This window comes from Protopterus annectens, chromosome 2.part1 (genome assembly GCF_019279795.1).
Source record: "Protopterus annectens isolate FY-2018-M chromosome 2.part1, PAN1.0, whole genome shotgun sequence".
Lineage (NCBI taxonomy): Eukaryota > Metazoa > Chordata > Ceratodontiformes > Protopteridae > Protopterus > Protopterus annectens.
The window spans coordinates 692,303,980-692,318,835 of NC_056729.1; the positions used below are offsets into that span (position 1 = coordinate 692,303,980).

Below are 14,856 nucleotides of genomic sequence, written 5' to 3' on the forward strand. Positions count from 1 at the left end.
TCAACAGCAATACTAGTTTGCTGGGTGGGGTCTCAGTATTGTGGATCTATGTAAAACAATGGGAGGGGGAGGTACTTCAGCATCTTACCCAACTGAAAATAGAAACCAAGGGCAGACTTTCGTAGTCAGATTACTATAAGGGGCAAAAGCTAGAGACACTGGCTTTTAAAATCATGACAGCAAAAAGGTGGGAAAGTAGGGAGAAAAATTCAAGTTTTTGCAAGAATAGAGACAGATCTGATACTACAGCTTGTTGTACACAGAACATCAGGTCAGCATGTTAGCCAAAATGGCCATGACATTTTTTGGCCCAGTGATATATAGAATTAATTAAACAAATATCTAGATAACAATCCAATCAGTAAAACAGATCTGTACAAACCAAATAAAACCAGATCACAGAGCTTTTACAACACAGCCAATCTCCTACTAAGGCTGATTATAAGTGCTTGGCCTCTACTTCTAACAATACTGTCTCAGCTAAAGAACAAGAAAACAGTTTACTTATAGAAAATTGAAGCTGCTAATAGAAGCCAGACAAATAACATACTACAACTTGTTGACCGCAACATATAAGGTCAGCAAATGAGCCAAAAATCTTTATGGAGACTACTTTATCCCCTGTAAAGTAGATATGAAAGGAAGTTATCACGGTATGTATATATTCCTGTCTATGTCTGTGACTCTCTGTCATTTCATCAGACATTCTGGATGCAAATGTTATAAATGCCAGCCCCCCCCCAGTCTTTAGTGGAGAGCCCTCAGATGTCATTTTTTTTTGCCTGCCTTGATCAGGAAAGCTCTGTCTGCAGTACACGTAAATCACGGAGCCCATGAGACCAGTTAATAGTCCAAGCTTAATCCCAGACCTGATGTAGTTTCATCGAAATTATGCCGGCATGACATTTTGTTAATGGTAATCAGAAGAAACACATGGACATATGGGAAGTCTACAAAAACAAATGCAGTAAAGTGAGTTTTTAAATACTGTAGCTTACTTTCACTAGAAAACTTTACTGAAGATAAAATGCATGAGCTGCATAAAGTCTGCCATTGTGTGGTACAGAAAGAAATAAAACAAGAAAAACAACAGATAGCTAACAGATATTGTGAGCTATCAAATGCTACCTGACTCAGCATTTTTGCATATAAGAGCCAAGTGACATGTTTTTCTTTGTAATTGGTTTCTGCTGCAAGAGGAGAAGAACACTCATCATGTGTTGAAACCAACAGCTGGAATGGTGGAATTCTGTACATTGCTTTTGACATACAAAAAAATGAAACAAAAAAAAAATGTGATGAAGGGTTAAGAGATGAACAAATCGATACAGTCAGAATTCACTTAACTGCACCCCCAGGCATGACTAACGATGTCTACCACATATGTATGGCAATAACAAAGAGACAAACATGCTGCTTTAGAATCACCAAATATCAGTTCACTGAACTGGTGGTACATGGGCACATTATTAAGGTCATGTGATAATGTGTTAGGAATACAACATAATTATCTATTTATATTCATTATTTATTATTATTATTATTATTTATTTACATTCATTTGTGTCTGATTATAGGGATGGTCAGATTGGGCCATAAAAGACCCTATTTCAGCAGAGGCCTGGGGAGAAAACCTTCATAAATTACACATTCTAGTAATAAAAGAAAAAAATAGATAATACAGAACAATATAATACAATATAACGTGGCAAGAATAATGTTTAAGCACAGTAATTGTTTTCAGAAGGGAGAAAGAATAGTTACAAATCAATGCAAGATAGTTAGCATGTAAAGAGAAGGAGAGATATTAAGATGGTTATAATGAGAGTGGAAACTATTCCAATTAGGAAGAGACAGAAGCATTAGGAGACATTATTACAGGGAAGATTGTTGAAACAGTTTGTAGAAAGGGATTTAGTGCAAGTGGAAACGTAACACTTTAAAGCTGGAAAAGAGATTAAGAGTGAAGAGTTCTAGGATAACAAATGGCAGCCAGCATAATCACAGGGAAAGAGTGAGTTAAAAGAAACAAAAATATGGGATGTAATCTATGAATAATTGTAGAAGAAAAAAGATGTAATGATGAGCTTAGCCAGGTGAACCAGAACAAGATCAGTGCCATGATTTAAATAGGTAGCCCTTCAGTTTGATTTTGAAACGGATAGGAGTAGGATATTAACCTAATAGTAGCAAGGAATGAGTTCCACAATTTTGATATGTAAGTGGAATATAGGACATCACCAAAAGTATTAAATTATTATTTTTTTACGTGAAGTAGATTTGTGTCTGATTAGCAAAGGGGCCTTGTAGGTCTGTGCCACTGTAGGTGTGCAATGTGTGTGGGGGGCATTTGTCAGGAAAGGAGAGCATTCTATGCGTCATTTTTAGCTGTGTATAGCTAATTTTTTTGTGAATTTGAGCCAGTTTATATTTTGAGTGCTAAACAGTGATGACTTGAGTTTGACAACTTTGTAGCAAATTCTGCAGTTTTTTGCAGCACTGTTCTAGATTTTGAACTGCTATTAAGTTAATGTTTGCAGGTGAGGCATAGAATAAACTTGAAATGAAACTGGATGGAGCAATTGTTCTGTGTGATTTTGCAGTAAGAAAGTCAGAAGCTTAGTAAAGGAGACCTAATTTAAAGTATTTTAACCAAATACTGAATATGTTAAATTTAAGTTGATCATCTATAATAACCCCTAGCAGTTTGGTTTGTGAGGCTACTTCTAGCTGTACATTTTGAGAGGAGAAGATAGTAAAGATGGAGTTTTTGCCTGTGGAGGATCTTGGAGTAAAGAGTATTATTTGTAGTTTTATTGCAGTTTAGGAGTAGTTGCAATGTGACAGATAGGTTTCTATAGGAATGAACTATCCTTGAGTGACAGTTTGTAGTGAGGGTATGCAGGATGATGACCAGATCAGACCAGCAGCATCTGCATACTGAGTTAATGATGCATGAACTGAGGCAGAAGCAAGATTATTAATGAAAAGGTTAAATAATAACAATCCAAGAATGGAACCTTGCAGCAGAGTAGCACATACTGGTAAGTACGTAGAAAAGTTTGAGTGCTATTTGACTGCTTGAGAGCAGTTGCTGAGGTGAACTGACTGAGTCGAAATACCTAGCACATGAAGAGCATGTAGTAATGTTGGGTGGGTGACAGTAACAAAAGCTTTAGAAAGATCAAGGAAGATTGTCAATGCAAGTTTGTTTTTCTTTCTGTCTTGGTAAATAGTATTAAGGAAGGACAGTAGGGTAGGGGGTGGTACTATGACTGGGTAGAAAGCCATGCTGGGTTTGTTAGAGAAGACTTTTAGACTACAGGTGTTGAATAAACTGATTATAAACACCCTTTTATGTATTTTTGACATGTGAAAGAATAGCAGTGGAACAGAAATTTCTCATTTCTATGGAAGTGCCATCTTTATACAAAGGCAGAATAAAGGAATGTTTCCGTAGTGTGGGGGCAATGGTTTCAGATACAGAATGGTTAATGAAGGTAGAATTGGACAGAATAGAGGAAAGGAAACTCTCTTTAGGTAATTTGCTAGCAGATTGTCAAAGGCTAGAGTAGAATTTCTAACCAGTATCAATCAATCTTTGGTTGCTACCAAGGGTGTAATCAGTCAAACATTTTCTACTCTACAGAATACACTTTAATGAGCATCTCTTGAAAAGACTAGGTTTTCTGAGGTCTTATTATGGTGACAACTGTTTTAATTTATTAATGCCTCCAATAAAAAGTACACAGTTTGCTTTTATACAGGACTGCTAATCTAAAAGCAATATATTTAAAAGAGTGAGTAATTGCTTTTATACAGGACTGCTAATCTAAAAGCAATATATTTAAGAGCGAGTAGCTGAAAATGATGCAGACATTTAAGTGCATGAGGGGGCAGGATTTTGAGAGTTATGGCTTTTTTTGTAATGGGAGATGGTTTGAGGGGGCAGCAGTAAGAGCTTATGAGTACAAAACAGAATGTTCTGGCTGCATCCCTGGTTGATACTGGGTGTAAAGCAAAAGTCATAGAATTTGATGAAATCTTATGTGAGAAAGGAGGCTTTGACTTGCACGTTGTTGAGTTAGTTCAGCTGCTTTGTCTACAAAATGAGAGTTGAATACATTTGCTATTCCATTGTTCGTGAGATTGGGAAAAGGTTTGGTTTAAGAATATTTTCCTGGTTTTAAGAGGGTGTTTATAGAGGACAAGAAGGACTTTGGGTTAGAGTCATGTGATGCTTTGAGCGCGCTATAAAATTTCCTTTTATCAACTAAGATACACGTTTTTTAAAGAAGCTGTGTATCTTTAAGACTGATATGAGGATTGTGTTATTTTGTGTATGCCATGTTTTCCAAGCTTTATCTCTCTGCTGCACTAGTTGTGTTGTTTTTGATTTTGGCCAAAGTGCAGGATTAGATCTATTCCTAATTGTTTTAGATGAGTAAGTGAATTAAGAATATTGATAAAAGTAGAGCTGAACTTACAAAGCATCTGGTGAAAGAGTGGGTCCTCCTACAACAAGGGAATGGATGTTATTTGGCAGCATATCTAATTAGAACTCATCAGTACACCATCAGCTAAATTTAGGTACTTAGAAACAGCATATGACAGGGGAAGAATTCACCAGAGGGAAGATGTGATTAGTTCTGAAACAATCTGAGAGTTTGTTATACTCTCCCACAAGTATGTGTCTTGAAAAGATGAAAATGTATGTGAATATGCAAGCAACCTTACAACAGCATTGTTCAAACAACTTACCTCCAGTCTCTTTATCTGGCTGACCTGATCCAAAAGGGCACCATGCAATTGTCTGATTTTGTTGAGCTGATTATTAATGTACTGTCTTAGTATCACAATCTTTTTGCGTAGCTCATTCACCAGCTCTGCGTAACGATTGTCACCTCCTAAAACACAAATGTTTTAATTGGCGTGATTTTAAATTTTCTACAACATTTAATTTTCTAGAACTATAAGTATAAGCTATAATGTGGGAAGGCAAGACTAAATACAGAGACACACAGAGGCACACACATACACACACGCGCGCGCACACACACACGCGCACACACACACACACACACACACACACACACACACACACACACACACACACACACACACACACACACACACACACACACACACACACACACACACACACACACACACACACACACACACACACACACATACACACACACACACACACACACACACACACACACACACACACACACACACACACACACACACACACACACACACACACACACACACACACACACACACACACACACACACACACACACACACACATGCACACACACACACACACACACACACACATACACACACACACACACACACACACACACACACACACACACACACACACACACACACACACACACACACACACACACATACACACACATACACACAGACACACACACACACACACACACACACACACACACACACACACACACACACACACACACACACAACTTCCCCTATTCTTTTCAATAGGTGACATAGGATCTTTTACATACACCTGAACTACAATCAACACAGGCTGATAGGGTCTCACGTTAATGATTCATCCAAAGGACAGCACACTTACTGGACATTCACATTAGTATTTTTAGATTCAGACCTTGGCATGAGAAAATATGCCAGATTTTTAATGATCCACAAAGTACGGTTCCATGATCTTCATTTTTCATACCTTCAGTTCCCTCTGGCTAGTCTTGAGAAAATACAACCCCTCCCATGAGTTGCCCTGAATAAGAGATCTCATTGCTGAATAAAAAGCTCTTGCTTCAGACCATGCACTGAAGTGGAGCCGACTCAATAAAGAAAAGAAAATTACATTGACATATCCTAGAATTCCCATCCAGTTTATGTGTCTTTATGTATGGCACAGTATTCCACAAAACTGGCAAAGTCATTGCGGACCCCCTTGAAAAATTCAGAAGCAGTATATGAATTAGAAACTCCCCATCTATGCAATCAAATTCAAATGCTCTATAATACATTGCATAGTGCCAAATCACATTGTCTGACATTTTTAGCTAGGACAAAATGAAAAACACAGACCAAAATAATATCATGTGTTCAATGCACCACTGTAACATAAAAAAATTCAGAAAGGTACGTATTACTCAAATATAAAATGAAGTACAAACTAGCAAGGGGAGTAAGGTCTTTGTTACAGAAGTAAATTAATTAAACTTAGTGACACGCAGTACAACTGTGGCTTTGCACTCTTCAAAGATTATCAGGCTACATTTTCCCTGTACAGGCCTACTCAAAGCTCACCCTTTAGCACCTCTGAATTTGAGAAGTTAGAGGGACAATATGGGGTGAGAGACACAGACAGATGTCTGCAAAGCTGCTCTCCTCAGTCATAGATACTAGCATCTTAGTGCCCCTTCAGAGCAAAAAGGGAGACCATGCAGAGTTTGATTTGGGAGAATATATGTGCATAATTATATTATTACACATCATACCTTAGGAGCAGCACAATGGCACAATGGATAGCATTGTCGCCTCACAGCAAGAGGTTCCCCTGCTTCGATTCTTGGCTGGGGTGCCTTCTGTGTGGAGCATGCATGTCCTCCCTATGTTCATGTGGGTTTTGTCCAGGTGCTCCATATTCCAAAGACATGCAGTAGGTGGATTGAACACTCTAAATTGGCCATATGTGTGGGTTTGCATATGAGTGTGTGATGTGGAAGAACTACAGCAGCAGGGCTAGCCACCTGGCAGTTTAAACCTTGGCTCTAGATGATTGTCACTGCTGAAGTGACATCCCAACCCCATGTGCAAAAATGAAAAAAGTAGTTGTCGATGGGTGTATGAACATCACATCTTCTCATAGGGCAGGTTAACAAAGAAAACTTTGCATCAAATAGAATGACCAATGACTTCTATACTCCCTGTACCAGCCAATGGGGTTTTCCACAAATCTGGGCCCTTGAGAGGCAACTAAGAGCAGAGCTTAGTCAACTTCCTGGGGAGTCTTGGGCATTCAAATTTTTTGAGCTCAATATTTGTCAGTGCTTAACTTTTAAAATAAGAAATTCATATTATTCCTCTTTATTGTTTTTTCATTTTATATAATTTCATAAAAAGATAATTTAAAAGCAAAACTTAAAAAACCTTAATGTGTATTAAATTATGACAATGTAATTTCAGCTACATCATGAGAGTTCACTCTGTTTGCCCATGAATCCTCTTCTTAATACTTTCCTGTTCATGGGACTTTCTAAATACTGTGCATGGGACTACCGCTATCTTTGGCCAGTAGTTGAAATACACCTCTAAATGGAAAGGAGAGAAAAGTGAAGTCTGCCAAGAATAAATGTCACAAACATAAGGGAAGTTAAACACTCACCAGAATCAGCAATCAGATTGTTTTTAATGGCATCATATGTTTCTTTTGTAATCTGGCTAGCAGTTTTGTAGATGTTCTGGTTATCATTAAGCAGTTTACGGAGTTTATCTATTCTGTCTTCATATTCTCTATCCGCCTTATTTATGAGTCCCTGAACTCTACAACCAGATGGACATCTCTTGCCCTATGAAGCAAAATTAAGAAGAGAGTTAGCTTTTAATACGTACAGCAGTATCATTTTCATAATTCATTTCACAGCTTAGGACTTTAAAACAACTGAAAAGGCATCCATAATGTCATCTAAAACAGAAAAGTCTACAACTCAACAAGAATGTTCAAGTGTCTTAACAGGGTTTAATGGCTTTTGAAAATGAAAAAGTGGAACATATTTTTTTTTTCATTTTATAACAGGAGAAAATTGTTTGGTCTCCCAGTAATCATTCAGGACATATTTGCAATTGTAATTTACAAGCTTAAAGAAGTACTTTTCTATGACGCTGCTACAGAGTATGATAGATACAGTATCATGACAATAGACCACACTACCGCACACACACACACACACACACACACACACACACACACACACACACACACACACACACATATATATATATATATATATATATATATATATACATATACAGCAACTTCAGGGTCAGACAACAATAAACAATAGGGAGAGGGCAATTTCCACTCCCTGATGTATTGTGATCTTTCACACAAAAAACAGAATTAAAAGAATTCAGCCTCTTAAGTCAGCAAAAAAACATTCAATATTTTGAAAGGTTTAGTTAAACAGAATACAACCCATGTACATATACATAACTACACACACACACACACACACACACACACACACACACACACACACACACACGTGTGCGTGTATATATATATATATATATATATATATATATATATATATATATATAAAATATATATATGTATATTCATATATACATATGCCTGTGTATATTAGATACATGTGTATATTGATACATATATAAAACAAATAAAAAAAAACAGAATAAAACTGACTCTATATTATAGGTTCTATTTACATAAATTATATAAATCATTAAAGTTTTGGGGGGTATTGGGGGATACAGTCTTTTTAGATGGTCAATAGGTAAGTAAGTCACATAATTTTCATCTATTATTAGAAGAATATTACCTAACTATCTTAGTGATCATGAACTAATATTTGTCATATGGAAAAAACGACAAATCCTCCATTTGGATCTTAGACTATATATTAAAAATTAAGGAAAATAAAACCAGAACATGTTCATTATTATACTTTGAAATACTAAATGGAATTTGTTTCTACAAGTATAAATTATATGCAGAGTTTTATGCTCTTTCAACACTATACTGGTGGAACTGTTGGGTAAAAATGTTCCTCATCAAGTAAGAATGAAAGCAAAGTCTCTTTCCTCGATAAGCAGTTCCATTTGACAACTTATGAAACAAAGAGACATAACTTGGATAGAGTACTAAAAAAACTACTTAAAAATACATAAGGTTTTTAAAAAACTATGACATTAATCTACAAAAGACCTCTTACATGACAACCACAGTAACTAAATCACAATTATAAAATAAAGAAGGAAAAAAAAACACTTTGTGGAGATTGACTAGAAGATACTTATTACATTTAATAAAAGTCATTAGTCCCTAAAACGTGGTTTATTTGTTACTTAAACTACTATTTAGGTCAAAAAGCACAAGCAGTATTTATCTGTACTTTTCACTACATCTTTGGCAGAGCTACAAATTTATAAACTACTTTAAATCAATAGTTATCAACTCAGTACTTAACATTATATGTCCTCTGCTGTTATAGACAACATCCACACAAAATGTGACCTATTTTTCCCACTCAGCATGTCATCACCTCCACTATAATGAAACTGCAATTAAAAAAGAAAGGCAATGGCTCAATATCTATAGGTGATATTTCTCGTTGCTAGTGAAAATAACTTGGTCATCTTATTGTCTACCTACCGGCCATCATAATAAATATGGGTCTTACTGCCCACTACCCATCATAATAAACATGGATCTTACTGCAGGGCATATCCCAAGTACCTGAAACATGCTATGCTTTCCCCCAGTTTAAAGGAGAAGATATTCAAAGTTATGAAAACTACAGACCTGTAAACATATCAAGGATACTATGCAAACTTTCAGAAATAGCTATTCACATTCTAATAATAACATTCATATATGAAAATATGTTATTCTTACCTACTCAACCTGGCTTCAGGATATGCCATAGCACTCATATGGGTCTGTTGAGGCTACTTCAGTGTGCTACCTCAAGCTGCAGTACTGGAAAACCTACAACTGTAATATTCCTAAAATTTTCCATGGCATCTGATATAATTAATCAGAAGCTGCTGCGTTCTTGACTACAGGCCCTTAGCTACATTTAATATTGCTCTTAGCCGGTTCGGTTCCTACCTACATAATAAAATTCAGACTATTGTCTGCGAAACACTTTCACAACTTCTTTTAATATTAACTCCAGAGTCCTTCTGAGACATATATTAGGAGTCATTATTTTCCTCTGTTGATACAAATGACTTGAAAAAATTGGTAGATGGATTCACCTACAGTATGCAGGTGATTCAGCTTTAGTCCATTTTGCAACTTACCAACAAATGTTACAGGCTGAACTCAAAACATCATCAAGCAAACTGCTTGACTCATAATACATGAATTATTAATAAAAGCAAAACTAAGATTATTCTTTATAGTAACTAGTCTAAAAAAAAATCATCCTTACCCTTTGTAGATTTCACCCTAGAAAGTATGCAAACCAGTCTCATTAATCATCATTACGCTCTGTGAACGTTACCCTAAAAAGTACAGGTAATGATACTGATATCAGTATTGCCCCAGACTGTAAATAAACTGGAATTAACACTGACAGCCATCCATCATTTGAACTGCATATGCAAAATGCCACCAGAGATTTTCAACAAAAATTTAGAGCATTCTGTCATATAAGACTGACATTGCAACCAATTACAAAGAAGAGACTAGCTGAGAGTTTACATTTCCCTAAACTTCTATATGGCATAATAGTCATGGTAAACTTAAAAATATATATTTTCAAAATCACAGAAAATGGCCTACAATAATACTAGATTTGCAGCAAATAAGCCTTCTGGTTCCTTTCGCTGTTCTGACTTAAATAAACTTAACTGGGTGGCTTTAGAAAATAAATTAATGACCTACAAATTACTATTTAGTGGATCTTAATGGTTTTCTTTTCTGCTACTCTCTTTCTAGAGAAGAAAGGTCATCTACACAATACTGTTTAACATTAGAAATCCAGTAATGAATGTAGTTACTATGTTCCTAGCACTTTTCTTGCAAGCAGCTGGTATCAAGTTCCTGTACACTTTAAACTATTCAAAATATGTATTCCTTTAAATCTCACTTTAAAACTCTCTTTGAGCAGTTTGCCACTTGTAATTCATGTCATATCACTTGCCCCTCTTTTGTGTTTATCTTTATTTCTCTCTTCCCTGTTTTTATGTATTATCCACTGATGTGCCTTGTACTGAGGATTACAATATCTTGAGCATTATTTTCTATAATCAGCTGCAGTGAATGTTCTATTATGAAACATACTGTAATACTCATCTGTAAAATAGTTTTTACATTTTACGTGTACTTATCCTGCAATTACTTTGTGTTTGCATTTCCTTCTTTGGGGGTTTCCCCAAGTCCACTCTGATGGTCGGCTCATTTTAAGTAGAATGAATGAATTAATAAACAAACAACAAATAAATGAATTACCCAGTCTTGGTCTGTACAAGGTGGCAAATCTTGGGCTTGTAAACATTGTCCTGATTTTTGTGAAGCAACACCTGGTAGTACTGGTCTATTTCCTCTTGGACCCAGATCGGGTCGATCATCATTATCATCATCACCACTTGGGGACTGTAGCTAAAATAAATATATGCAACTGTTAAATAAATGCTCCTGTATTTTTCATTCAGAACAAACATGGGAATAAAAAGTGATAACTAGAGATGTGGAATAGACATACATATATATTAAATTGTAAGTTGTACATTCTGTCCTAGTAAAAACTGTAACTCAGGCTGCAGAAAACATTGCTTCTTATTAATGTAATACTCAGATATGAAAACATATTTACAAACTCAGAAAAAAAGGGGGGATAAATCTGATTAAATGGACAGTGATTTAAAAAATATTTAGAGTCTTAGAAACAACACTTGCTGTTCTTCCAATAACAGAAGCAAACATGTCTCTTTACTTTGAACATTATATAACACAGAACAGAACCAAGTAGATCATAAATCTTCAGAGATGTAGTAGGAGCAGTACCCCTCAAATGATTTAGTAGGAGCAGTACCCCTCAAATGATTTAGTAGGAGCAGTACCCCTCAAATGATTTAGTAGGAACAGTATCCCTCAAATGATTTAGTAGGTGCAGTATCTCTCAAATGATTTAATTTAGTAGGAGCAGTACCTCTCAAATGATTTAGTAGGAGCAGTACCCCTCAAATGATTTAGTAGGAGCAGTATCTCTCAAATGATTTAGTAGGAGCAGTACCCCTCAAATGATTTAGTAGGAACAGTATCCCTCAAATGATTTAGTAGGAGCAGTATCTCTCAAATGATTTAATTTAGTAGGAGCAGTACCCCTCAAATGATTTAGTAGGAGCAGTATCTCTCAAATGATTTAGTAGGAACAGTATCCCTCAAATGATTTAGTAGGAGCAGTACCCCTCAAATGATTTAGTAGGAGCAGTACCCCTCAAATGATTTAGTAGGAACAGTATCCCTCAAATGATTTAGTAGGAACAGTATCTTTCAAATGATTTAGTAGGAGCAGTACCCCTCAAATGATTTAGTAGGAGCAGTACCCCTCAAATGATTTAGTAGGAACAGTATCCCTCAAATGATTTAGTAGGAGCAGTACACATTAAAACTGGAGACATTTGAAAAGAAACGCATTTTGCTCCATTTATAAAAAATGTCCTTACCACCGCAGAAATACTCTAAAAATAGATTTATATTAGATTTCATATTTACAGCCTTTGGCAATTTGTAACATTTTTCCTATAAACCTGAAATCGCGTCTTTTAGCTCTTATTTTCATGCAGTATCCATTATCATATGAAAGAAAATGATTTTATATTAAGGAGAGACATGCACTGCACACATGAATGCTGATGCACAAACATAGTGAAAGCTAACAAAGATTTTTATGTAAACATTAGACTATCAGTCTGCAGATGATTACAAGCTTAGCCAGTAACCAAAGGTCAGATTCATACCCTGTATCTTGTACTTGTGAGATAAAGACCTTAGCCATTATGCCAAACCCTCCCTTTCAATCCCACTCCCATTAATACATTCTACATGTTAGGATAAATCATAGGTTTGTAGGTAACTACTTCCCTAACTGCCCTTGTGGGTCATTTTAAGCCTAGCCAATTTCCCTTTTTGTTCTCAAAATAACCTATCCAATTTGGTTATAGACTGGCCTTAACCATCTCATGGGTGATAATTATATATTATCTCTAATGAGAATAACTGGGAGACTGGGATCATACAATAGATAATTTGTGGAACCCATACATCATAAGGTAAAGCATTTAAGACCTGACGCTGTCCATTACTAGTACAGGGGACAGTTCCAGGGTACATTTCTGTTTCTCATCTATAGATCTAAGTTGCACTTGAATATGAACATGGATGAACTTTGTTTTTTGAGGACGGGGAGTCTGTTCTACAGCAGTGGTATCCTCTGTGAGATACACCTGTCCCTCCAAACCATTCTGTTAAGGTTGCAGAAAAAGTTTAGATCTCTAGACCGAGTATTTCTGATGCTATTTGACTTGTCGATGTGCAGTAAATCCATCGGGAATGGTTAAGAGAATGCCATGTATGCCAGAGCTCTTAGCAGTCTGTAGGTTGCTGACTATAGTGACAGGGCTTTTGAGTTAGTCCATGTAAGACATGTTGTTTAGGCCTTGTAACCTTTTAGTAAGGTATCTGTTTGGCTGTTCCAGTTGGTGCATGTGTCTGGACAGATACACGACAAGGGGGGCATTGTATTCAATGACTGATCTAATGAGGGCTGAGCAATGTATACTTTCATACATGCAAAGGTGGGATTTGAAACTATGTTGGTGGATAGTTTGGTGAGGACCAAATACAAAACCATTGCACCAAACTTTAGCAAATAACTACATGAGTGTTCCCTGAACCTAGATCCCACTTATAAATTCAAAACATGCTAAGATTATAAACTGTCACACAAATTAACTTAAAACACTGTTACCCAAAGTATTGTATGTGCATGACTATGGATTTTGTATATGTTTACACTGAGCATACAAGAACAAAGTACTCCGTGATGCTTTCCGCCACTAAGTACTTTTTTTTTCAGTGCAACAACATGCTTCACAACAGATTATTCAGTAAATAAAGAACACTTACACATTCAGAAGAACATTACTTTAACTGAACATTGTAGTTAGACTATAACATAGCATATAATATAAGCAGACTCCAGTAGTCACAAAAGTGTATGTTACTTATTTTTTAATTGCATTATAATGGACAGACAAAGCTTTCAGCACATACATACTAAAGACAATTCAAGCAAAGAGCAAAACAGGAAGCAGAAATTAACATTTCTGGCCTATGACAAACAAGATCAAAATTATGGAGAAGAGAGCCTACCTCAACAACTGCTACGAAACATAAGAGCAAAGCCAGTGCTTGAAGTCTTAGCTTCATCTTTGCTGCTGCACTCTTCTGAAGGCACCAGCTGAAATGACCAGCTCCTCTACCTTTGAAGGCAATTTGAACCCCCTTGACTGAGTCAGGGACACACTAATCAGCCAGTTTGTGTTTGTGTACTGAGTAAACACTAATGTTTCCAGTCCTGAACTGTGGTGCAAGAACTCTGTGTTCCTTAGATAAACCAGGTGACCTAGTGTGCTAGATACTGATTTATCTTCTTATCATCATTAGGTCACCCACAGACTTAAATAAAGTGTGGGTAGGCAAAAAAAATATTTTGCTAGACTTTAAAGTACCTTTGCTTGTACTTTTTTAATGATTTTAATGTCAACATTTAGTTATGAAACATACTAGTTCACATTATGTTACGTTAGGAAAGCAGAGTTATGGGTCACTAATGAGCATATCCTAATAAAAGAACAGTAAAGGTAGGTCAAGCATTACAACAGAATCAATATGTCTTCAGTCATTGCATTTTATTATACCAGACATCCTGCAGATATAGAAGTGTACACAGGCACACATACTGTATGTGTGTGTGTGTGTGTGTGTGTGTGTGTGTGTGTGTGTGTGTGTGTATTTACACACAAATGTAAACATGCACACACAAACATGCATACACAGAGTGAGGGCAAGAGACTTTAGTATCA

At 36.2% G+C, this 14,856-nt stretch overlaps 1 protein-coding gene across 1 annotated transcript in view; it reads right to left on the reverse strand.

Moving 5' to 3' along the window:
- The window catches only part of FGA (fibrinogen alpha chain), a 56,356-nt gene extending 42,088 nt beyond the window's left edge, over positions 1 to 14,268 (reverse strand). The window contains exons 1-4 of the mRNA XM_044062432.1: positions 14,144 to 14,268; positions 11,219 to 11,368; positions 7,403 to 7,586; positions 4,762 to 4,907 (exon numbers count right to left, since the gene is read on the reverse strand). Of these exons, the coding sequence (XP_043918367.1) occupies positions 4,762 to 4,907; positions 7,403 to 7,586; positions 11,219 to 11,368; positions 14,144 to 14,200 (537 nt within the window). The 5' untranslated portion in view covers positions 14,201 to 14,268. The remainder of the gene's footprint in view (positions 1 to 4,761; positions 4,908 to 7,402; positions 7,587 to 11,218; positions 11,369 to 14,143) is intronic.
- Positions 14,269 to 14,856: the final 588 nt, after the last annotated feature.